Source organism: Mixophyes fleayi, chromosome 4 (genome assembly GCF_038048845.1).
Source record: "Mixophyes fleayi isolate aMixFle1 chromosome 4, aMixFle1.hap1, whole genome shotgun sequence".
Lineage (NCBI taxonomy): Eukaryota > Metazoa > Chordata > Amphibia > Anura > Limnodynastidae > Mixophyes > Mixophyes fleayi.
In genome coordinates, this window is record NC_134405.1 from 41,726,417 (window position 1) to 41,752,928 (window position 26,512).

The 26,512-nt window shown below is 43.9% G+C and overlaps 1 protein-coding gene across 4 annotated transcripts; it reads right to left on the bottom strand.

The window, feature by feature from the left end:
* Positions 1-8,672: 8,672 nt before the first annotated feature.
* On the bottom strand, positions 8,673-25,139 carry CARM1 (coactivator associated arginine methyltransferase 1). 4 transcript variants are annotated; one of them, XM_075206786.1, is made up of 16 exons: positions 24,959-25,139; positions 17,712-17,834; positions 17,069-17,175; positions 16,280-16,384; positions 16,093-16,203; positions 15,834-16,011; positions 15,316-15,406; positions 15,143-15,224; positions 14,970-15,055; positions 14,783-14,872; positions 14,225-14,362; positions 14,035-14,124; positions 13,842-13,954; positions 12,863-12,940; positions 11,268-11,336; positions 8,673-11,155 (listed from the first exon to the last, which is right to left on the bottom strand). In XM_075206786.1, exons 1-16 carry the CDS (start codon positions 25,089-25,091, stop codon positions 11,019-11,021), a joined length of 1,731 nt encoding a protein of 576 aa, XP_075062887.1. In that variant the 5' UTR covers positions 25,092-25,139; the 3' UTR covers positions 8,673-11,018. The 4 variants fall into 4 exon arrangements, with proteins under 4 accessions (XP_075062887.1, XP_075062885.1, XP_075062886.1 ...); XM_075206784.1 differs by having other exon boundaries at positions 12,788-12,940; XM_075206785.1 differs by having other exon boundaries at positions 17,712-17,837.
* Between the last annotated feature and the right edge of the window lie 1,373 nt (positions 25,140-26,512).

Consider the following 26,512-nt stretch of genomic DNA (forward strand, 5'->3'; position numbering starts at 1 on the left):
TCAACATTGTATCCTCCTGAGCTCACCCTTGGTCTCTCATTGCCCTGAACTGCCTCTCCAAAACACAAACCTCCATATTTGGATTTTGGTTCTCTATCCTCAAGCCCTATTTTCTCATGGACAGTTCCATCCATTGCTCTGGTACTGTACCCATGTGTTGCATATTCTTCCATGATATCATGAATCCATCTCTATAGTTTGCAATCTCCATCTGCAAGATGTTTGCTCTGTGAACTAAATATTTGATCATATTTATGGGGGCAGCTCAGTCAGAACTTTTGACCATTCTGGCAGCACTTTGGGCCACCTGCTTTCCCCCAATTGTCCCTACCATGTCATCTCCCCTGAGCCCTACCCTACATTCTCATTTGAGGTCCACTCCCTCCATCTCTTCTCTCCTATCATTTCTCAGTCATTTACCCTCCCCTTGGACCCACTTGCCAATTCCTTGAAAAGTCTGCAGCCTGGCTCCCCCACTATTTCTCCTTAGACCTTCCCCCAATCATCCTGAGCAACTTTAAAATCCCTACTGATAACCCTTCTGACCACTTTCTCAGTCACTCCCTTTTCTTCCAGTCTGAGCAGTTTCCGACTTCAACTCTCACTTCCCACTCCCTGACAGCCAACATCCACCCCACCACAGACAAACAAAGTCCATTATTGTCCTCTGTCACTCATTACCTGCTCCTAGCTACAGGACTTTTCAGGCTGCACCCACTCCGGAATTCCCTCCCTTATGCAACAATACTTTAATCTATCTTCTAAATTTTGAAGAGTACCCCGACAACACAGCTTCAGGCAAACTTATCAAATTCTCAAACTACCTTAATCTCACCCAGATATTCTACTCTATTACTACCCCTTCTACAGTAATATGCAAAAAATTACTCTTATTCCCTTTCTACAATGAACCTACTGCCCCCAACCAACATAACCGTGACTAGATCATATAGCTCCACTGAGCACTTTTTCCTTTTACCAAGAAGCAATATGTGGCATATACTAATCTTCAATTTTCCTATAGACTAAGCTTGGGTGTAGAGACGTCTTTGTTTTTTTATTAGTTTCTTCCTAACTGTAAAGTGCTGTGGCGTATGCGGGCACTATATAAAGACTAATATAACAGTTGCTATACATTATCAATATTGGACATATTTGAAATGGAGTTATTTGCTAAAGATTTTCTATTCTACACCAATCCCATGGAAGGACGCTGCAGCCGGCCTCTTTTTAAGATACACTACATGGCCATAAGTATGTGGAGACCTGTTACCAATGGAACGCATGTTACAAACACCAATTCTAATTGGTATGTTTGGCCAGACTCATTGCTGACCCGTGCATAATATCACGCATAAAGCCATGATATCTCCAGAGCTGCACATTAGCAGAATGAGTCATATATTGAAGAATTTGTTACGCGCGGCGGCTCCCTGCCACGCGCTCCAACCTGTGTCCTACAGCCGGGATCTCACTTTTGGGATCTGTCTCACCGTTTTGATCAGCGCCACATCCCGGCAACGCTAGGCAGCCGTGCGCAGTAACGATCATAACTCTGTGGGCTAATTTATAATTAAGGAACATGCAGCTGCTGGAGCTCAGTTGGGATCCACCTCTTCTCCCACCCGATTGGTCTCCTTGTGTATTTAAGTCAGGGAGGGCTTAGCCTCCCTGCCGGTTATAGTGTTAATTTTCTGGGGATTGCAGATCTGGTGTTTGCTGACTCCTGATGGATTTCCTGTTCTTGACCTTGGCTTTCTTTTGGACCCGCTTGAAGTCCGATTGCCCGGACCTCTGCTTGTTATTTGGATATCTCTGCTCACTGCCAGTCCTGATCTTTTTGTCTGTTTGTGACTATTCTGCCTGCCACGGACCCCTGACTTCGGCTAGTTTCTGACCATCCGCTCCTGTCTGGCTACTGCCCTCTACCCACCTGCCGCAGTATTGTATATGAGCTTTCACAAAGCTGAGTTTAAGACCTGGGGGCATCCAAGTACCTGTGAGCTTGAGCAGCTCTACGGGAAAGGCAGCTGCTACGGTGAAGAACTCTGTTGTCTCCTGTTCTGAAAGCTCATGTCAATAGCCGCGACTTTCAATGTGACATTGTCAGAGGATGCCAATTTTCAGTTCATCAAATTTCTGCCCTGCCCAGTTGTGAAGTGGAAAAGTCTAGGAGCAACAACTGCTCACCTGTAGGCCACACACAATCACAGAATGGGACTGCCACATGTTGAAGCACATAAAAAGAGCAACTTAAAAGTGTCAGATAACCATGGACAATGGGTGGTGTATAGCACAATGTCATTGGACTTTGATCACTTCAGAGAACACATTTCCACTGCTCCAATCATACTTCACCATCTGGCAGTCTGACAGAAGAATCTATCTTTGGCGGATACCAGCAGAAGGCTTCCAATCTGAATGCATGCTACCAACAGAACAGATTGGTGAAGGAGAAATCATGATCCGAGGCTATTTATCATGGATTGACCAGTGATGTAATTCCAATAATGGGGAATCTATATGCTACAATATACAATGACATTCTAAAGAATTGTGTGCTTACAACTTTGGTCATACTAAATTCAGAAAGGGCCTTTCCCAAACCATTGCGAGAATGCCCCTGTGCACAAAGTGAAATCCAAATAAAAAAATGATTTCCCAACTTTGGTGTGGAAGGAATGAGCACAGAGCCCTGATCGCAACCCTATCGAACACCTTTGGGATGATTTGGAATGCAGACTGCCAGCCAGGCCTTATCACCCAACCTCATTAATGTTAGTATGGATGAGAATCCCTACAGCCATGTTCCGAAATCTAGTAGGAATCATTCCCAGAGGAGTGGGACCAACTCCATATGAATACACATAGTTTGAGATGTTCAACAAGCACATATGGATGTGATCGGGTGTCTACATGCTTGTGTACATGTAGGGTATACAGTGACATACAGTTTTGCATCATCTGTGTTATGTCATAGTGGTCAGTAGATCACTGTGCACACTGAACTTTGTTTCAGCCAGCATTTAGTCTGCAGATTATAATGAAGCAGTCCAGCACTGTGAGTTACTTATCACTATTTTCAGTAAAACAGTGTGACGAAAGCAGGGTACCCAGCATTGTTAATAAAGGTTGACACTGCTAGAGGCCCTCTCTTGTCTGGTCTTGGAAGAACGTCTGGACATTTTACCTATGTTCTTAAATTTTGTAGCAAATAAATGGGTTTGCTTTTGTAATGTTAAGCTGTGAGTTAAAGGCCTGTAATTACACAATGTATAATATATTACACATACTTACCTAGGTACCAACCACTAGCAGTATGACACTAGATAACCACAGGACGTACAGGCATCTACCACAATCATACACTAGTGCGTCAACTGGTACCCCCTATCATTCAGTCATACAATGGAACGGAGTCTAGGGAGCCAAAGCAGAAAGAAATCCCAGGATATTCGAAGGATGGTGACGGATACAATGACCCTCTGAAAAAGATATGGGGAAGGTGACTTCATAGGTGCTAGACCATGGGAATTGGGATATGCTTAAAAGGATGAGCAGGGTTAGTGTTGTTGGCAGGACTGGCTGGAGGTTACAGCTACCATTGGACTGCATGAATCTAAGACAGACGACTGCAAAACAGACTCACCTTCCTGAAAGGGTCTGCTCACTTTCATGTGACATCTGGTACAGACCACTACCTGTCTGGGAGAAGCAGCTTAACACAGGTCCACATGGCTCGAGGATGTTCAAGTGTCTAGTGCCCACGGCTATGTTAAGTACTGTAACCCTATGTGTCAAATTGTATTGATATTATTGCATAAAGTGCTATAGCTGATCTGGTGCTTTGGGGTTTTAAAGAATGGGATTTTTGTACTTCAAATCAGAACTAGCACACTTTGAAATTCACAGCAGCCTTGTCTGGTATGGAATGAGAGGCACTTGAGTTTTTGGAGGCAATTTAATTTTTTTTTTTTGAAACAAATTCTTTAATCCACAGCGACACCCACTCTGGCCACCTGTTAACAGTGGGCAACAGCTGACCAACCAAGCCTTAACCTGTGGCCCCCAAACCAGCTACTACCAATCTTTTTAGAACAGGGGCAGTAAACTTCTGCATCACGTGATTTCCCCCTGCACAGAGTACACCGAGGAGGGAGTACGTGGTGCTTTCCCTCCAGCTACTTGAAGTGGCCTATCCCTGAGACAAGCTGTCCCTAACACAGGGTATACATGGAACTAACTGTGAGCAACACCATAGAGCAAAAGCTGGCATTTTTGGCTGCAAAAATATTACTTTAGTGAAAGCGTGTACTGAAGACTAGGTGGCCATTCAACACAGCTGTTCGGGTGAGGGCCCCATGTCGTCACCCAGAAACCACTCCCCAATCTAGTAGAATATACCATCCCATTTTCAGAAACAGGCTTCCCTATTCCAATGTAATCCTGTCACTGGTCTGCTTAGAGGCCAGCCATTCGAGGACTACCAACCATCCACCTAACCCTTCATCCACTCTTCTTGTTCTCCCTCTCTCCCTTGCTTCACTGGCTCCCTTTTGTGCCTGTTTTCACTTCACCCTCCCTTAGGATGTTAGCTCGTATGAGCAGAGCCCCCCCCCCCCCCCCCCCCCATCCCCTCCTGTCTCCATACTGGTTCTTTTGCTCTGTCTTTACTACATATGTCTCCCCGGAGTTCCTGAAGCATTGGTACTTTGTGTCTATTGTTCTGTACTGGGTCACCATTTGGTCTACTGTTTGTACGGCGCTGCGGAAACCTTGTGGCGCTCCAACAAATAAATGATAATCCATGCTGCACCCTTCACAGGTCTTGTAGACAAAGGTCCTTAAGTCCTGACCACATCCAGAGACTGAAGATAGCCCTCTTCACCTGAAGACCTACCCTGATATAATTCCTGAATAACAAATTTCTAATTGGGTAAGTAACCATTTCACCTGCCCAAGCCTGTTTAGCTTTCTGCTGACCTTTGGGAGGAACAGAGCTTTGTTTACTGTAGGTCTAAACTACTTACCTTCACTGCAGAGCTAACAAATCAAACAAGAGGTCTCCTAAATCTGTGAAAATACATGGGGAGAGAGAATCTTCTTTCCTTGTGGCCAGGGAAAGAAGCTCGTCTGGCTCAGGGCTGAATTAAACATCCCAGAGAAGGACTCCATAGTTTTGCACACTAGTGGGTAATTTATCAAGGTGCAGGTTTGAAAACACAGATACGTTGCCTATAACAATCAGATTCTAGTTATTTATGTAGTGCATTCTACACAATGACAGCTAGAATCATTGGTTGCTATAGGCAAAATCTCCACTTTTTCAAACCCGCAGCTTGATAAATTTACCCCTAGAGCTGCCTTCCAAGATCGAAGGCCTAGTGTGTCAGGACTGCTGAACCTGAACTTCCAGACCCTCCACAACAGCCTTAGTGACACAATCTGAAGCCAGGCTTCTAAAGGAGACCTCAGCTGCACTAAAAATGGAATTTAGGGTGACCTCAAGTTCTAATCTGTGCTATCCCGAAGGTAGAAACATTTGGAACCACAGTGATGGCAGACTTAGGAGCATAAAACCTAGGGGGAGATTCCATGTCACTGTATCTTAACTAGGGAGAGGAAAAAGGATCAACTGGTGGTGAACCTGAACTTGCTCTCAGGCTTGGCCTCCTGTGTTGTTGCAAAGGGCTTCCAAATGAGAAGGAATCCGTATTTATTCTTCCTTGAACCAGCACATTGTATGGAATCTCTAATTCCATGCTTGACTACATTTTTTTGTTTGTCAGATGGCTCTCACAAAATAGTCTACTCCCTGCGTACTGTTGTGAGTCCTCATCAAGGCATGAGGAAACAGTGTCAAGAGCCTGAAACATCCCAAAAGCTTCTGCTCCACAGGTTTCTGTCCTCTCTGAGCTCACCTTAGGACCCCTGCGTTACGATTTGACAGGTGGTCCACTCCAGTCAAACTACCCCCCTGCCACTGTAATCAGGAGATGAAGCAGGGTGAGAAGACCCCTGGCCATGTGCTACAGATTGCACCAATCTTGGGAACCAATTCTTACTAAGGGCATGGAAGAGGGTAGGTCCCAATTGGCCACCAGAGAAAAGGAAACAGCTCTAAAATCTCTGGCACGTACCAGATCAAAGACGCCTACCCAGGCAGCTTGGAACATTTCCATTGAACCCCCCCTCCCCAGGGTACCTGTATGCATACAAAGCATTAACAAAAGACTGACCCTTAGAGAATTTAGACTGGCACTCGGAATAGATAAAAAAATATATACATACACTAGAGAAATACATTCTAATATCCCCTTCCCAATGTAAGCGCCAGATGGGCTTTAAATTACACAGTGACCAGGTGAAAAGTGAACTGTAAGACCAACAAAAAGTTCAGAGCAAACTGCAGTGCATAAATGCAGGCTGGTTGTGTAAAGCAAAACAGACAAGAATTCAAAACAAAAGTGACTGAAACAATTCCAATTGCTGACAGATCCCTGCTGCTTTTTGGTGTGCCTGCCTCACTCAGGGACAACCTTGTCTGGAAAGAGGGGCTGGGTAGGCATAGTATTCCCATCCCCTGTACGAAGAAACCTGCCATCCATAACGCTATTCTGGGCTTAGTGTGGGGCTAACTGGACAGGGAGCCCCCACCTAACTCTCCATCTCCGGCACCAGGAACCTTTCCCAACCCTATGCTGGTGCCAGTGGTATGCAGCTGAACCCCACCTTCTAACCCAGGGCTCCACTAACCTTACTGCTTGATGGATCCTGGTCATGACCTGTGGAATCAATGGTATGGACCTCCTCCTGGTGTGGTGACATTCACATACATACCATTATCTATAATGTGGCCAATAACACTAATATATTACACTGAAATGTACAAAAATAAATAACTATTGCAGCTATGTGAAGATTTGGGACCTTTTACCCATTCGTAACTCTTCGCTGTAGCTCTTTAAGACAAGGTATCTTAGACTTCGACGGCCTTTAATGCCAGCAAGTTCTTTTGTATATAGAATACCACAGAAAATATATGTACATATGATCACAGCAAAAGTAAAAACCATTACTCTCTTCTAATTCTCCTGGATCTCTCTGCTGCATTTGACATTGTTGTCCACACTCTCCTCATACAAACGCTACAATCCTTAGGTCTTGAAGGCACTGTCCTATCCTGGTTCTTATCCTATCTAATCACTCTTTCAGTGTTAATTTCTCTGGATCCACCTCTGCTCCACTTCCTTAATAAGTTGGAGTACCACAAGGCTCAGTCCTAGGTCCTCTGCTATTCTATCTACACCACTGCTCTTGGAAAACTAATAAGCTCCTTTGGATTTCAGTATCATCTCTATGCGGATGACACACAAATATATCTATCCTCTCCTGATCTTTCACCATCTGTGTTGTCTTGCGGTACTGACTGTCTTTCTGCCATTTCATCTTGGATGTCTTCTCGCCAACTCAATCTTTCAAAAACGGAATTAATATTCTCACCCAAAAAACAGAAGCTTCCTTACTGACATTTCTATTGATAACATGACCATAAATCCCACCACGCAAGCTCGCTGCCTAGGTGTAATCCTTGACTCACAACTATCATTTATTCCCCACATCAACGCCATTTCTAAATCATGTTACATACATCTAAAGCACATTTCCAGAATACACACGGATCTCATACAAGACACCCCAAAAAACTTAATTCATGCACTCCTCATCTCCCGCATCGACTATTGAAATTCCCTCCTTACTGGTCTTCCCAAAGTCAGACTTGAACCTCTACAATCTATTTTGCACACAGCGGCTAGATTGATTTTCCTTGCAAAACGTTCTTCCTCTGCTGAGCCACTCTGTCAGTCTCTACATTGGTTTCCTGTATTTCAGCAAATCCAATATAAAATTCTTCTACTAACATACAAGGCCGTCAACAAAATTGCACCGACATACATTTCCTCACTTGTCTCAAAATATCTCCCTACTCGACACCTCCGTTCTGTACAAGATCTGCATCTCTCTTCCACTCTCAACACATCCTCCCATTCTCGGTTACAGGACTTTTTTCGGCTGCACCTACTTTGTGGAATTCCCTCCCTCGCACAGTAAGACTTTCCTCTAGTCTTCAAACCTTCAAGCGTTCTCTGAAAACCCACCTCTTCAGACAAGCTTATGATATTCCTCAACCACCATCTTAATCTCCCTAGGTTACCCTATTACCACCCTCTACACAGCTAACACAAGACAACAACCCTCTGACCAACATTGGTACACACACAGCCCACTCAGTACTTTTACCTTTGCATTCTAGCTGGTCCAGTGTGCAATATGATGTAGCACATGTCCTTGTGTTTCAAACTCCCATTGTCCCATAGATTGTAAGGTTGCGAGCAGGGTTCTCTTACCTCTCTGTCTGTATATATTACCCAGTATTGTTTTATTAATGTTTGTTCCCAATTGTACAGCGCTACGGAATTTGCTGGCGCTATATAAATAAATGATGATGATGATACCAGCCAGCCCTTGCTTAGTGTACAATCTTGCTGTTTTTGTGCATGTAAGCTGTAGCAGTTAGGTCTGGTCTCTCTCCCGCAATAGCATGTTCACCTGGATGAAGATGAACCACATCCCATACACCAAAATAATTGAAAAATCAACACCACACCTGAAAAAAAAAAATCCCTCCCAATTTTATTGAACACTACAGGTAAAATTAAGAACAGCTGCTGCGTTAGCAATGGTTTCCTACGTGTCTTTTGAAATTGCCATCAATCCTAAGCAGTCTGCCATCCCATAGAACAGACAGACAAATGACAGGTTTAATATCTTGCATGATGTAATTTAATTCCTTATAAAAACAAAACAAAAAAAAAACCTAGTTACGGAAGAAAAAAAAAAAAAAGAAAAGAAAATACTAACCAGAAAGTTAAAAGGGAGCCTATTTTATACACACAGCCCTAATATTATAGGAACCAAATGCAGAAACAACTGAGAATTTAAACGATAAAAATAAAAATAATGGACGGACGCATTTAGAACATGCTTCAGCCACTTTGCAGCAAAGTGGTAAAAACAGAGGTAGGAGAGGATGGGAGACTGTGAGGAGAGTCCAGCTTAACGGAATCTGGAGAACAGACTATCAGTCCAGCAAGAGATTCACATTTACTTCCGCACATCATGGCCCCTCCATCCATGGAAAAGCCCCATAGTCCAGCAGCCACAACAACAACAGCTACCACCTCTCTGAAGAGCCACACACAGGCTTAGTGCTTTGCACATCAAACCGATCTGCAATTTATTACAATCATATCTCATATTCCCTCCCAACCGGACAACGGTTCCAGCATATGATATTCCAGCAGCCTCAGACTCAATGAAAGTGTATGATGGGGTAGGAGTTGGGGAGCAAAAGGCAGAGACTGGGGAACAGTCTGCGCTGGTCTTGAATGACATTTGACAGCTGTCAATCACTTTGTTTAAAATACTGTCCTTGCAATTCAAGCGGCATAATTAAATGCCTTCCTAGCTAGAGAGCGAACGTTAACATTGTGATCCCAGAAAAATAGCAAAAGGCTTGTTTACAATCTCTCTGTATTCCTCCAAGTGTCAACCATACGTTTACAAGCTACACCTTTACGGTTAAACTGTGCAGACTACATGCATGCCATTATAAGGTAAGTGACCTGTATCTGCATTGGTATTCGGATGGCCCATCATCAACAAATATAATGATGCAACTATCAATAATCAAGCTTTACAATTCAGGTGTTTAAAAAAAAAAAAATTAAAGAAAGCAAAAATCACTGTTTTTTGGGAGCTCTTTTTGTGCTTGGATGCATCACTGGTGTTCCTGTTAACTTTGAAGAGACTTAATGAGACTTAAATGTAGCCGCATGCCTGCGCTCAGTGACGGCAGCTATTTTCTGCCCTGAACCAATATTCAACCTATCAATTCACAAGGAACCAACATCATCACTCGGGCAACAGGCACCGGTTCTTCATGACCAGATAAGCTGCGCTCTTGTGAAAACGGCTTCAGCCCACAAGATCGCTGCCCCAAGTGCGTCCAGAAGCCTGGTCCAACTCTCTGTAGACAGTAAAGCGTATGTATCGAGCCGTGTCACCAAGTAAATTATATCCTCAACCCTATTTTCATCGTGGAAGATACCCAATACCAGCAACATAATAAATATGACCAGGTTTCATGTTACAGCAGCAGAGGTGTCTGTCCATTTAGACTTGATCCAGACCCCACCCTAATGGAAAAGGACATATTACTGCATATATATATATATATATATGGGAGGAAGGAATCTAATAAAGGGATGAGTGATAATTTGCTTCCCAAAGGGCAGAAACCAGTAGCTAGTACATGAAAGGTTACAATATTCCTCCCCAAGTAAAGCCTCACTCCCCTTCCTTGGACAGAAAGAGGTCATTTAACTACCGTGTTGCAGCCCTGTCTGCTGCTAGTAAACCCTCCTCCATCTCTCCCCCTCACTTGCCCTTCCCGTTAAGTGTACAGAATCATAATACTAATTCACAGCAATGCCCAGGGGGCTATAAAGAAGAAAAAGTCCAGTATACAACACCTGCACAGGCTGAAAGAGCAATACATGATTATTTTTTTCTTCTTCTTGATAATGTACAGGCAATTTCCAACGGTCTCCATTTTTCAGATATTTTTTTTTTATGACACTGCATGAGATTTATAGTATTTCTTTAAAAAAAAAAAATGTACAAGTCCATTTTCAGAAAGCAAAGCGTCTTGCTCTCGGCTATGGTACAAATGGCGACGGGGTGGGAGACACATGGAGGAGCGGGAGGTTATAAGGAATGCAGAAGTGCAGAGGACTGCTTATAGGTTCTGCAGAGAGGAGGAGGAAAGCAGAGATATCCCTGCGTCATTTGGTTTCCTGTTGCTGTCAGTTTGAAGAGAAGTCAGGAGGGTTGGGGGGGTGTTGGGGAGGGCAGGACAGGGGAAGCAGAGGGTTGTGGGGCAGTGTGAACTGCTTTTAACTCCCATAATGCATTGTGTTGGTATTGATAGACATGGGAGAAGCCATAGAGATGGCTGGGCCACCCATGGTGAACTGGTTGTTGACTGGATAGTGGGTGGAGGGATTGGAACCAGCTTGTCCTGTAGCCGATCCTGGAAAGAAAAGACGACAAAAGTTCACACAACCCCCCAAAATAAACATGTGTACCTAGAATATGGAGTAAGGAATAAGTAGTAAGTAAGGAATACGGACATAGAGCCTTACCTTGGACGATGCCTGTGCTCATGATAGATCCCATTCTGGAGTGGGTGTGATTAACGATTCCCGTGTTAGCTGCAAGGAAATGGGGGAGGAGTGGAAGTGGAGACGGGAAAGTTATAGGAAACATCATCGGCTACAGTCATTTCCCCACAGTAGCCTAATGACACAGGAAGTTACACCGTAGACCACCCATACTTCATGCCTGTGATATGCGGAATGGGCTATGAAGCACAAGACTGCAGCCTATCAATGCACTAGGTACCAGTGACCTCATTGAGGCACAGAATTTCAGTGCATCAATAAGCTGCATTCACAAAACGCCTGCCTGCATCGTCTGCTGGTGGCAGGAGACTTAATCACAGGACTGAAGAATATAGCTCTGTTCAGAGGAACAGAGGTGGTGTTACGTAATAATGCTGTCTCTCTGCAGTTCCCCATACTTATTTTAAAAAAAACCAAAAACAAAAACAAAGCAAAAAAGTAAATAAAAAATAAATAAATAGCCCCAAAACCATAGAAAAAGCTAAACACGGAGATGGTTTCACATATGCATCAGAACATTCATTTGAATTAAATTTGTATGTCCAGGAAGAGCCGTGGGATGTGTTTTACAGTCAGTTCCCCTTCAATGGATTTGAAGATCGGGGGTCACATACAATCTGAGCTAGTGACGTGGCTGAGGTGTAGCGATTTAGTAATAGGTTTAAAAAGAAAAATGAATACCATAAAATGAAAAAAAAAAAACCTTCACCCAAAATGTAATCTAGTATTAAGTGATTTTTGCTGTATTGAGAGTAGATAAATTCTAGATTTCATCCCAATATAGTAAACTGTTTTTACATTTTGGGTGGAGTTCCTCTTTAAAAGGTTCAATCTCTCCGAGGTATAGCACTTTAGTGACATGGTCAGGGGGTTTTCCACATTAAATAAAAACACTGCGCTAAATTTCCATCTTTCCCAATAATTAAACGTTTTGCTCACTGTCCATTTGCATCTATTTAACAGGGTCCCATAGCGGGTCACACAGCCAGGACTTTCTCTGATCATCTTCAACGCTGCTCGAGTCTCACCGCAACGGGAAAGGTCCTATGGAGCGGCGCAGAAGGAGAGAGATCCTGGCTGCAGGTCAGTAAATAGGACAAAGAGTAAAGAGGGGACCCCAAAGTATTACTAGGAAGGAGAGGACTTATTACAGGCTTTATCTAAGGCAGAAAACCACTTTATATTGAGTTAAGACTCTCTGTAACATGACCTGGTTGGTGACTTGGTGAACGTCCAAGTCTGTCTGGTAAGTGATCTTGTCTCTTTCCAGTGGGTGAAATGATTACAAGGCAAGTCTCCAAAGAGTAAAGCAATAACAATGGGCGCACCCTAAACCCAACCCATGACCGACATGCAGAAGAATAGCATTTCTGAGACAGATGAAATTCTTAGTGAGAAACGGCCTAAGGATTAGGCTGCGGTGTAAGGACAGGGTTCAGAGGGAAGAAGTAGTTACGAGAGAAGGGAGATTATGGTATTACTGGAGGTTCCGAGTGTCAGGTCTTGGGGTTCCGGGTGTAGAGACGCAGGAGAACACACGGCCGCAGGCTGCTCACCTAAAGGGATGAGGTTACTGTGGCTGATGCCTGAGCTTCCGGCCATAACACTGCTGAGATCATACGCCGTGGGCATCCCTGCCAACACAGGCCGTCGTCCAGGCACAGAGGAGGAAGAAGAAAAGACAAAACAGAAAGGAACATTTATAAAAAGATCAGGTACAAAAGATTTGTTTTTATGCTTAAATTTTAGGATCCAAAACAAGAATTACCAATGAGAACAGCTGACGTCTTTAGTAGTTCATGTATACAATCGACAGAACACATGAAACCATATATAAAAATATAATGGATCCACTGGAATATGTAATTATACACATCACATAAAGAATGCCACAAGTAGCAATCATATAATCAAACCACCAATCAACTTCTCAGATCAGACAGAGCCTAGACCAGTGTTGGCTAACCTGTGACACTCCAGGTGTTTGTGAAACTACAAGTCCCAGCATGCTTTGCCAATATATAGAAGCTTATTGCTGGAAGGGTATGCTGGGGCTTGTAGTTTCACAAACATCTGTAGTGTCACAGGTTAGCCAACACTGGCCTAGACTTTATTTGGAGCACAATCGTCTCATATATAAAGTCTTGGAAGCACATTTATTGCAACGAGATCCAAATGTAGAGGGCCAAAAAGAGAACACCTTTAGGGTCTTCATATTGACCATCTATACTGTGCGCCAGTAATAAGGTTTCATGTATGAGGTACCGGGGGCAAGTAACCTGGTTCTACGCCGTACAATATGCAAGATACCTAGTATATCATCTAAAGCATTTTAAAATGATACCATTGGAAAGGTCTTTCGTGGCAGTAGGAAGTGTGTATTTTAGAATCTGGAAGTTATGTATTTTGCCCAAAAGCAGAAGAAATTATATGTACGCTGGAGTCAAGAACTAGATGTTTCTGGCTTTAAAGGGACAGCAGAGTGGGCTTGACAGGGACATATAACAAGGACATGGCTCTGCCATCCTCACTCACCTCCCATGCCCATTCCCGTGTTCATGGTATACGCTCCCGCCGTGTTCCACATGTTCTCAGAAGGTGAGGAGTAGTGTGAGCCAGGGGGAGGAGACGGCGTGCTGCCGGTGTATCTGGAAGAGAGACGCTCAGCTACCTGACTGCTGCGCAAGCAGGGGGAACAGCTGGAATTAGAAGAGATGGGGACACTCACCTAAAGAAGGGGTTCTTCAGATCCAGCAGATTACTTGATTTGGACCCAGTCTGATCCACCTGAGCAACAATACTGATATCATAACTCTGCCTGTAAGAGAGTGAGTGAGTGAGGGGCAGGAGAGACCACATGGACAGGAGCACACAGGATACGTGTACAGTAACGTCACAACGCTCACACCGTGTCCCACCTCTTATTAGCAATGAGCAGAACTGTCCCAGACAGAGTATCTCCAGCTTTGGTGAAGAGCGGTGACTGCAGAAGGCAGCGGACCTGGTACCAGTGAGTGAGGGGTTCTGTGGGGGCCGTGGAAAGCCAGACAGTCATTCTGGTGGCAGGAATGGGAGGAAATTAAAAAACAAAAACAAAACAAAAACTCCCATAAAAACATATGAATCTTTAGACCTAGCTTGCAGAGCTATAGTGAATATAGTGAACATTTTAATAACGAGAAGGGCCACCAGGTATAGAACAAGCTGTAATCTAGATTTTCATCATGTACCCTGTAATTAAATGTTTGCCTGCAAAATAATGTGTAATATTTTAAATATACACACACACAGTTCCATCCAGCGTGGAACACGAACATAAAAGAGAGTTAGAGAATTACACCCATGAATGTTAAGTTATCAGGACAGCCAATAAAACAGAGCAGGATAAAGGGACACTAAAAACATTCAACACCCAGTTTCTACATTTCTGCTTCAATCAAGTTATAACCCCCCCGGCCCCCTTCACCCCCACTCACATGGATCCAATGAATGCTACATCGAACCAGAACGCCAAGCCATGCACCAGGCCAGAATGGAGCATGTGGAAAGAGAAGGGGATCTCTATCCTGTGGGATAGGACAGAACAGTTACTAAGAACAATACCCACAACAAGACCCAACGCTATACAAACAATAGGCTCATTGCCATCTCTCAGTTTCCTACCTGTGCAAATCGGACTCTTTGGCATCCAGGAAATTCACGGTATACTTCACAGATTTGGCCATCAGGATTCGAATATCGAAGGTGTCCTAAAGAGAGGAAAGGGGTAGGGGACAATGATCATGGGAAGGAAATCAGGAATGGAATCAGTTATTGCAGGTCTCTGCCCCACGTACCACAACTGGCTGTTTGAAATACTCATCTACAGCAGCTCCACGCAGCGCAGAGAGATCTACGCCGTGGAAGGATGGCTGATACCTGTAGGAGAAGGTGTCGCAGTTAGTAAACCATTGTTGGGTTAGAACACGGTGCTCGGGTCCGACATTGGAAGAGTTTCCGGTTAACTCACCAGAAGTTGGCTTTTGTAAACTGCTCCATATACAGCTGCTCATCTGTGAATGGCGCTAGGTGAACATCTCCGATCGTTGGAAACATGTTACCTGGGAAACGATACAAAGAACAATTTTGGGTCCCTTACATGCACACATTCCCCAATGTTAAGTCATAGCTTTAAAAAAAAAATGAAGACTGTTGTCATTATGCCTGCCAAGATGAATAAGTAACATCTACAAGGCATGATTTGGGACCAGGTCGAAGCAGAGTGCGGCCTCAGCCCAGCCCGTTACGAACAACGTCCAACCGTTTCAGTAGTCAATGGTCACGGCTCGTGGACCATTGCTTCGACAGACTTTCAGGGCATAATGGTGGGGGCACAAGGCACAGTACTCTGCTGCAGCCTACTCACACATCAGGCCCTCCTTTGTGGGTTCTGACATTTTTCAAGGACCCCAACAGTGTAGAAGAAGAGAGACCCAGAAAGGAGTCAGGTGTCAGTGGTTTATTAGAAAGCAGATTAGGTGGTCTTACCAGTGCTTTTAAGGAACTTCTTTGCGTGTAGATAACTCTCCAGCATCCTCTCGTTGAATAGCATGTATCCCATGGGCTCGGAAATAATGATATCCACCTGTTCCGGAAGAGTCACCTCCTCCACCTTCCCTGGGATCACCACAATGCGATCAGTCAGATTGTTACTCTTCACCAGCAGCTGCAGAGGACACAGGAAACCAACAATAACGCAAACTCCGCTCAGCCTTGTCGCATGCTAACGGTGTGACATTATTCTCACCTCTGCGTGTTGCGCCATAGAGCTCGCTTCCACAGCGTACACCTTGCGAGCACCAGCCTGGACTGCAAAGAAGGACAGGATCCCTGATCCACAGCCAACGTCCAAGACAACCTGACGGAGAAGAGGAGAGTCAATACTAGAATGTGCGCCGTGGGAGAACTCTTGGCGCAAGCTGTTTGCTGCTCACCTTGTCTTTGAAGTCGGTGTGGTTTTGCAGGATCGCTCTCTGGTAAGTGCCGGTCCTCACATAATCCTGCATCATGTTCTGTTGCTGTGACAGGTAGCCATAAAACTACAGGGCGAGAGAGGGGGCCAAAGACACAAAGTAACTTGTTAGAAAACGTTGCCAGGAATTTATTATTGGTCTTCGTAGTTACAAGGTCAGCAACAAAGAGAGGTAAGGTGACTATGGGGGTTACAAAACATGGGAGAGCAAAGAAAAAATTAAAATCAAACCCCAAACTGCTGAGATTTTTAAAATAGAAAAATTATTTAATAGGCGTTGGAAGTAACAACCGTTTTAACATTTCAACATCAGCTTTCCATGGACCGAAATAGGCAAACACAGCATATAATCTATTATAACAGACCATGATTATCACTCAGAGAAGAGGAGGTGCGTGTGAGAGTGACTACCTATCAAGCAGATACGCTGTAAACAATGGTTTGGGGGGACACATTTACAGTGCATATTGTAGAGAACACACATGGTACATTTACTAAACTACAGGTTTGAAACAGCGGAGATGTTGCCTATAGCAACCAATCAGATTCTAGCTGTCAATTTGTAGAATGTACTAAATAAATGATAACTAGAATGTAATTGTTGCTCTAGGCAACAACCGTCCTGTTTCAAACCCGCAATTTAGTAAATATACCCCCATAGTCTCCAAATTAACTTGTACTTTACAAGCAGCCACACACCAACATATTCCCAAAGCATATGAAATAAACAGTGTAGTATGGAGCATAATACCTGGAAGTACTGCACCGCTGAAGACTCCTCTGTACGCTCACTAAATACACTTTTGTCCAAAGATGAACACCTGCAGTTCTTGATGATGTTGTAAAATGAACAGAAATCTGCATAGGAAGAATGGAACACGGTCATAATCAGGGCCTGCCTCTATTTTTTTTTTGCTAATGGCTTGGAATACCCTCATCTGATCCATTACATATTTTAAATTAGGTAATCGTTAAAGAAAAGCATTTCAAGATATAATGCCTTATGCTAAAAGTACATAGGACACAGCCACACAGCAAATCTTACTGCATGGTATTTAGGATTTGGCCACTAGGTGGCATTGCTCTACTCACTCTGGACCTCAATTAGAGATGGTTGTAAAGCAAATAAAAAAATGCAAATTTGGACCTGGAAAAGCCATGACGTGATGCGCTGGGTGCAATAATTGTTATTTTGCATGCAGGGAAAATACAGTCTGCCTTTGCATGCAGCACACAATTACTGGACAGCTTTAACTTTACACTGCACCTTAGAGTTCACTTAAGACGTGCCCTGTCCTAGATCAGTTTGCACAAACGTAAAACACGGCATAAACTGTCCTGTGCAGAACATCTTTCCAATACAGTGAGTACTTTGTTAGTAGAGAGCAACTTACCTGCTGGGGTGGCAAACTGAACCAGGACACTATTACAGCCCAGAGTGATGATGAAGGATTGCTTCCCCACACGACTGCACTCCGTGTCCGCACTGATCGTGCACTTGAACACGCAGACATTTTCTGCTATGTGGGATATACAGAAGGGGGAGAAGGGACAATTACAAGATACTGATAGACAATAATGTAACTCCCTACTGAAAACATTGTCCTATCCAGGTGTCCAATTACAACAGTGCAAGTTTCTTGTATGAGGTAATCGCCATATTCAGGTGTGGTTTACATTCACTGACACTTCTATGTTCCGTCACGGAACACTTGCACAATGAGTCATGGGCAGCATGGTGGCCAAGTGGTTAGCACTTCTGCCTCACAGCGCTGGGGTCAGGAGTTCAATTCCCGACCATGGCCTTATCTGTGAGGAGTTTGCATATTCTCCCGTGTTTGCGTGGGTTTCCTCCGGGTGCTCTGGTTTCCTCCCACACTATATAAATAAATGGCGATGATGATGAGTCATGTGACATTGCTATTCTCCAAATATTCGCAGAGACATTCCTATTCACTAAATAAAAGGACTCATTTTACCCATATCCATGAGCTTGTGTCTACACACATTGTAAATGCTACATTATTTTAAAATCTCTACTAATGTGTCTCCATTGATCAGCCCCCGTTCACTTAAAGCTGTCGGAAAAACCATTTACAGCTATAGCAGAGGGACCGGACAGCAGCAGAACATATCTGACCAACGGCTTCCAGGAGAGGATATGATCCAGTCATGTGACGCTCACACATCCAATCAGGGGACAACTTGGAACAACTGCCCTCGTTAAGAAACATTGTGAGGTCACTGGGGGATTTTCTACCTTTTTATAGTGTTCCCACTACTTATACACAGATGTTTGGTGGGCTGAACCAACATACAAGAATACAGCTCCCAAGAAAAAGTCCCTCATTGATCACAACCAAAAGTGCCTCAGCACCATTACTACATTCCTAGTGAATGAATGGATCCTGTATTGGTTCAGCCTCATCTTGCACTAGTATCACTGAAAATGCAATTATTCTTGGCAACAGTGTTGTTAATGCCTGTCGATTATAGTAAGATATAGCGCAGTGTGTGCATCCGTTCATACTAGTACAGCATCTGTGTCAGCTTACAGGCAAGTGCCCAGACTGTACCATGCATACAACAGCATCTGTGGTCTGCGATATGGAGACAAGAGTCTTTATTCCATCAATTACCATGACAAAGGCAGCTTCATTATTACCAGGAGTTTATAGGTTGGGGAGAGTCCCTGGTCTCCTGCAGCCCTTTGTGAGGCCACCACAAAATCCCAGAGAGGGGTCCCTCCATCCCTAGGCTGGTAACAATGGGAAGAGGCTTCCCCTCCTCACACAAATCCCCCCCTGATTTCAGGCCTGCAGAGCGGGACAATGGGCAGACACTACACACAGTGCATTTCTATAAAGAGGGGATTGCAAGGCACCCAGCACCACTTACACATATCAATAGTTAGGTTGAAAAGTAAAGTATAAGCAGGAACCACTCTCTTCCCAACAATAAAATGTTCTTAAAATACAGATGCAATGTTTCGCAGCAGAGACTTCTGGGATATCCTTACACTTTTTTAAACATTTTCACTTTTTTTAAACAGAGCACCTGGGAGTTATTTAAAGGACTCATCGTACTGAATTAGTATTTAACTGGACATTTTTTAAAATAAATTACATGTCATGTAACTTAACAAGCATATTACATCAGGTTTGAACAGTAAGATGTATAATCAAGGAGCCAACCAAAAGGAAAAGACCCACCTATAACACTGCAGTACTCACCGAAAAAATAAATATATATCTATATATCTATCTATGGTGTGACTCATTGAAATTTAGACATTAAAAGACACACACAAGACATTTTCAGATTTTTTTTTTTTGGGGTGCTGTGCATATATGGTACCAGATATAAAGCCCACATGGTGGTTAACATTCACAGTGCCTTCAACATTTTACACTAGGTCGCAGTGACCCTCAGCTGTATGACCAGGCATAGGATGTACACTTACATCCTGAGAGTCAGAATACAGCTGGCACAATGCAATGAAGACACCGGCCACTATGGCAGACAGTCTTTTATATGGCAAACATAGAATCATTGCTGATCTAGAGTGTGGTATACACAGTAACACCAACTAGAAGTACACAGTACAATGAGGACATGAGACATTGCTATTTTGTGGCAGATTAACAAAACCAAATCAGGCGTGTAAAGGAATAGTGGAAACCTAATACTTGCCTAATAGAGATCACTTTTCAGAGGCTTAGGAAAGGCATTAAAGTGGTTATTGACATTTAGACAACACTTTCTTAAGCCAGGTACACACTACAGAAATTTCGACCAACTTTTTATGCCGAGTGATTTTACATGCGATCGATGGTCCGATCGCTCGGTCCATGGACTGCATACACACTAGCTGTGTTTAGGACGATAAAAGGAAGAGCGAACGTCCCTTTAGCGACTTTTTACAGCCATGTTGTCGTGAGCAATGACTGTAATTTCGTACTCACTGTGTGGATCGGTCGGAAGTTTATACACACTACACAGCGGAAACGAGATTGGAACGAAAATATTAAACGGTACAATCCAACCAAATAAGGCGATAATCGTCCATTTGGGCAGACTTACGACCATTGTGTCACTGCACACACTGACCAGACTTTTGAACGAGTGGTCGTCTGTTTGAGCCAATTATTGGATGAAAACAGTGTAGTGTGTACCCAGCTTAAACCAATCATGTCTCCCTCGAGTATAGCAATTAGGGATCCGGCTGCCCCAGAGAATCCCAGGTACCGGTATTAAAGAGCTGGCTTAGACCTTTCCATGCCTGTTAAAACCAGCACACTGCAAGCTGCACACAGGGCTTCAATAGACCGCTTTCATTCAGGTAACAGGGGTGATGACCATATTTGCCAAAAGTGGGGGGTCCACAGGCATCTCCTAAGTGGATAACATTCTTATAGCAGAAATAGCACAAACAATAGTCCAGGTCTCCATGCCTAGTACTGAGATCACCCTCTCAGGTACTGATCACAAGATGGGATATTGGCAAGTAGAGAAGAATAGACAAGTGTAATGAAGAGTTTAAAGGTGGAAGAATGGAAGAGTCTAGTTGTGAGGCGATCAAATAAGATAGCTAGAGATAGTGGTAGAATTCCAGAATTGGTATCAGCTTCAGAGCCCCGAGAAATGATACCGCACAACGTCAGGAATATCAATAGAGTTATGCAAGTCCTAGGGAAACAACCTAAAGGGGGAAAAGACCATTCTACTACGCTAAACCGATCATTTGTACTTAAGATGGCTCCTGTCGGCAGTCTCAAAGATCTGGTAACCAAAGAGGCACATAGAGGCGACCGGGTGCAGCCATTCTAAGACTCAACCCATCTAGTAGTGTCTTGTAAATGAGCCATTGAGTAACGTGTGCTCAACTAGACACCCCTAAAAAAGGAGAAGACCAAATCTGGGAGATCTGAGCCCCATGAAAGTGGTAGGCAGAACAGATCTAGCTACAAGAGGGAATTCCTCCTCCCCACAAAGACTGAACCTGCAGCCCCCAGATCCTTCCTGCGTTGATGTCCGATTTGTTAGTGATAGCTGGTAACACTTAAAATGCCTGCTGATATGTTATCACATCCATGTCTCTGATTAAATGTAGTGATTTGACATATTACCAAAATTAAGGGTGATGTACGGCCCTTTTGAAGGTTAGCTATACGGCCCCTGTAGTGTATTAGGTTGCCTATCAATGATCTAGACTAAAGATTCTCAATTCCAGTGATCAAGTAATACAAAAGATTATCATCAGCTATTTATATAGCGCTACTAATTCCGCATCACTGTACAGAGAACTCATTCACATCAGTCCCTGCCCCATTGGAGCTTACAGTCTAAACCTAACACACAGACAGAGACAGACTAGGGTCAATTTGATAGCAGCCAATTAACCTACTAGCATGTTTTTGAGTGTGGGAGGAAACCGGAGTACCCGGAGGAAATTGGGATTTCCAGCTGTGGTGAGATAACTGCACAGAGTACAAAGAATAAATAAGGAAAAAGACAAAAAGATGACCTGTTGAATAGCCGAGGAGAGGTCAGAAACTTGCTTTATACCGAGGAACAGTTCAGATGTGGTGCTAGCTCAGACTATAACATACATGTAAAAAAACAGTCAAACAAGTTTCCTTTTTCTTTTACATGAATCAGCAATCAAACTTCCTACAAAATAGGAGGAACACAATTCACTAAGCTAAGCGCAAGTGATTTAACACTTTAAGACAAAGATTGTGAGGTGTTTGAAAATTTAGACAGCATTTGTAGAAGCAGTAGATTAAAGTGCCTTTGCAGGCCAACCTTCATCTATGTTCCACAGAAGACCAATGGTAAGACCACAGGAGGCCACGGAGTACATTACACTACAATAGGACAGTAAACAGGCTCAAGAGAATAAGATGGCTTGCATGGAATCCAACCCATTTCTAGCCCCAGGGTATTAAAATCTAATATGCACATATTTCCAGGGTATTTTAAACAGTGCAAGCTGTTTTTTAACCTGTAATCAAATATTTTATACTACTTTACTCTACTCAAAGATGAAGTTACTGTACTTAAAGCATAGAAAACCCTACTGTTCCACAGGCAAACACTAAAAACATTATTTTTATGCCATGCAGACATTGTCTCGGAGGCTATATACATTTACACAATCAAAGTGAAATATAATGGAAGTGTATTTTCTTTGATATAATCAGCTATAGGTGGCAGAAGAGTGTGTTAGATAGTGGAACTGCTTTATAGGCAGTCAGTAAAAATGTTAAAAGCTCTGGCCAAGGTGAAACAATGAAAGGGAAGCAGGATGTATCTGAATTTGTGACTCTCTTTGAAAAGATTTTTCCCTCCTCGTGGCCAGTTAGGTTTGACATATTCTATTCTAAACTGGAATAACACAGATTCTCGAGCATTGGTGTCCAGGAGCCAGTATGACTAACAGGATGTCAGGGACTACACTAACCTACATATTTTAACAAATTCTGGGAATTTTTCCAGGCATGTCAAAGCCAATATCCTGAAATTTATAGCAACGCACACAGGCACATAAAAAAAGGGAACACATGCGCTGGCTGCCTTCGCAATAATGTCATGCCCAGTACACAGACAGCTCAAGTCAATAATATGTGTAAGATCACAAAAGGAACATCAATTCTTCTTTTAATAACTGTAACCTAAAGCAACCAGATTCAAGTTGAGGTTAGAGTTGTCCCCTATTAAATAAGCCCAGCACTGAGAAATACATCAAGTCACCGACAACTGCTCTGTAGTGCTTCCGATCAAAATGCCAACTAAAATACTAGATAGAAAGGGCACAGCAATCACATGCCAGGCATAGTGACCGACCTTCAGTCATCCATATAGTAAGTATATATTTCCAGGCACCTTTTTACCCAAGTGGAGTAAAGCAGTTACCATAATAAGTGAAGATTGCAATATTAGTGTGCAACAGGTTTCTATTTGCCAGATACTCTAAGCACACTAGGGGGTAAATGTATTAATGTCCGGATTCTTCAACTCCGGCGTGTTCAGCGTCTTCTGCGATTAAATCTAAAGCGGCGCTGCATTGTAAAGGGAAGTTTCCCTTTACAATGCAGCGCCGCTTTAAATTTAATCGCCGAAGACGCTGAACACGCCGGAGTTGAAGAATCCGGACATTAATACATTTACCCCTAGAAGGCCATTAGAAACCTGGGTCCCCATTACCTTGGAAAACATACACACCGACATTATATTTATCCCATAATATTCAATAAGCATAGACACAGTACTATAAACTTCTGCACACTTTTATAAAAAGCTTAACCTCCCAACCTATCCTCCAGACACTATACAAAAAGGATGCATGTATATGTATACAAAAAGCTAAGCAATATACATCCACCCTACAGAAACACTAAATATATAAAATAGTTATCTAATGCTATATCCCCCTCCGATCATTGACACAATATAGCCCCTCTCTCCTCCCCAGCCTCAAGGACCTACACCCAGTGCTATCTGCCCTCTACTAGCTCTATGCACACCCCTATACAGTACTATCTGCCCTCTCCTGCCTCTATGCATTACATGCATACCCGTATACAACGCTATCTGCCCTCCCCTAATCTCCAGGCACCATTATACAGCGCTATCTGCCCTCTTCTAATCCCCAGGTACCATTATACAGCGCTATCTGCCCTCTCCTAATCAATCCCCAGGCACCATTATACAACGCTATCTGCCCTCTCCTAATCAATCCCCAGGCACCATTATACAGCGATATCTGCCCTCTCCTAATCCGCAGGCACAATTATACAGCGCTATCTGCCCTTCCCTAACCCCCAGGCACCATTATACAACGCTATCTGCCCTCTCCTAATCAATCCCCAGGCACCATTATACAGCGATATCTGCCCTCTCCTAATCCGCAGGCACCATTATACAGCGCTATCTGCCCTCCCCTAACCCCCAGACACCATTATACAGCGCTATCTGCCCTCTCCTGTCCCCAGGCACCATTATACAGCACTATCTGCCCTCAGGCACCATTATACAGCGCTATCTGCCCTCCCCTTACCTTCAGGCACCATTATACAGCGCTATCTGCCCTCCCCCTACCTTCAGGCACCATTATACAGCGCTATCTGCCCTCTCCTGCCTCCAGGCACCATTATACAGCGCTATCTGCCCTCAGGCATCACTATACAGCACTATCTGCCCTGTCCTGCCCCCAGGCACCATACTCGTATCACTATACAGCGCTATCTGCCCTCCCCTTACCTTCAGGCACCATTATACAGCGCTATCTGCCCTCCCCTTACCTTCAGGCACCATTATACAGCGCTATCTGCCCTCTCCTGCCCCCAGGCACCATTATACAGCGCTATCTGCCCTCAGGCATCACTATACAGCACTATCTGCCCTCTCCTGCCCCCAGGCACCATACACGTACCATTATACAGCGCTATCTGCCCTCTCCTGCCCCCAGGCACCATACACGTACCATTATACAGCGCTATCTGCCCTCTCCTGCCCCCAGGCACCATACACGTACCATTATACAGCGCTATCTGCCCTCTCCTGCCCCCAGGCACCATACACGTACCATTATACAGCGCTATCTGCCCTCTCCTGCCCCCAGTCACCATACACGTACCATTATACAGCGCTATATCTCCTCCCCGAGTCTCCAGCCGCAGCTCCCGCTGCTCTGCGTGTCTCTGGATCTCCCCGTTGGCGTCCCCGATACTGAGGAGCCGCACGCCGGGAAACACCGACACCGTCGCCATCTTTACAGAGGCGGGCACAGCGGCCGGCGCAGGGAATTATGGGAGGGAGGAGGAGAGCAGGAGATGGATGGAGGACAGCGACACACAAAGGCCAGGAGGGAACAGCGGCGCCAGGCTGCCTAACAGTTCTAGGAACGGAGGGTTGGGCGAGCGACATCTTGTGGTGATAGCTGGGTAATACACTTCCCAGTTTAACAGAAGAGTGCTTTGTCTCGTAATGAGGAGCGCTGAGGACACCCAGAGGTAACAGTGTGGTATGGCAGGTTAGAAGCCAGAGGTCAAAATAACATATTCAATGTATTGATTGTGAGTCTGCAAATTGTAAGTGTATGTTAATTATTAAATGGGTGTTTGTTTTCGTTTTGCTTGTTTAAAATTGTGTATGTACGTCTTAACAATAATGACTATATGTTTGTCCCTTGTTTTCTTGATTTACTATGTATTTTATACGCCGCTTGCAAAATCTTCTGGAGTCCTATAAATAAAGGTTATTATTATTATTATTATTATTATTATTAATAATAATAATAATAATAATAATAATAATAATAATTTATTTTACTGTACAGGTCCCAACTGCAATTGCTGGGAATCTTTAACATGGACCAATCAAGTTCTCCTTTATGTTACTTTTCAGTCTTCCTCCTTCCAAATTCAAAGTTCTCTTGTTTTAGAAATCCTCTTATTTTTTTTAAAATAAATACTAAATTCCTGAATTCTTTTACCACCATACCTCCCAAACATCCCAATTTAGGCGGGATAGTTGCAATATGAGGGCTCTGTTCCATCATCTGGATCAGGACAGCTTTGTCCCATGGTTGGGAAAGTTGGGAATTATTCTGTTCACTGCTGCTTTGCATGACAGGGCCAGCTTAATGCCATATATGCCAATTATTGAGATCTCCCTTCTGGAAAGGAAGATCTCACTGGCGTTTGTGGGCGTGTGGATGAGCGGGACACATTATTAGGCCCCGTCCCCAGTGAAGGGCTCACCTGAAACTCTGGTGTCTGGTGAGCTCCTTCCATCTTTCACAGCGGCATCCCCCTTATTGGCCGGGTCGGTGAGCCAATCAGGGCTCACCTCCGGCCATTTAAAAGTCTGGCGCCGCGTGACATCGGCGCATTTGCAGCTATATAAGCAGCTAGGCGCTGCCATTTTATATTCATTCCGACGGTGGAGCGGAGTGAAGAGGATGTCGTGGGGCGTCCGGAAGAGAAGAAGACGGCGGCAGCAGAAGTGGCAGGGAGCCCTTGTAAGGGCTAGAAGCTACCCTGCCACGAGAAGACAGTCGCCGGAAAGAAAACAGAAGATGACGAGATCAAGAACCAGAAGAGATCATCGGCGGGGAGCCCTTGTAAGGGCTAAGAGTGTCCCCGCCTAGAAGACAGTAGAAAGGCCAGCGCCGAAGAGGAGAATCAAC

Excerpts from the sequence above, each read along its gene's own strand:
- CARM1 (XM_075206783.1), bottom strand. The coding sequence starts at position 25,091 with ATGGCGACGGTGTCGGTGTTTCCCGGCGTGCGGCTCCTCAGTATCGGG. Across the intron at positions 16,012-16,092 it reads CTATGGCGCAACACGCAGAG|CTGCTGGTGAAGAGTAACAA; the intron begins GTGAGAATAATG and ends TGTCCTCTGCAG. Across the intron at positions 11,156-11,267 it reads GAGCACAGGCATCGTCCAAG|GATCGGCTACAGGACAAGCT; the intron begins GTAAGGCTCTAT and ends TTTTCTTTCCAG.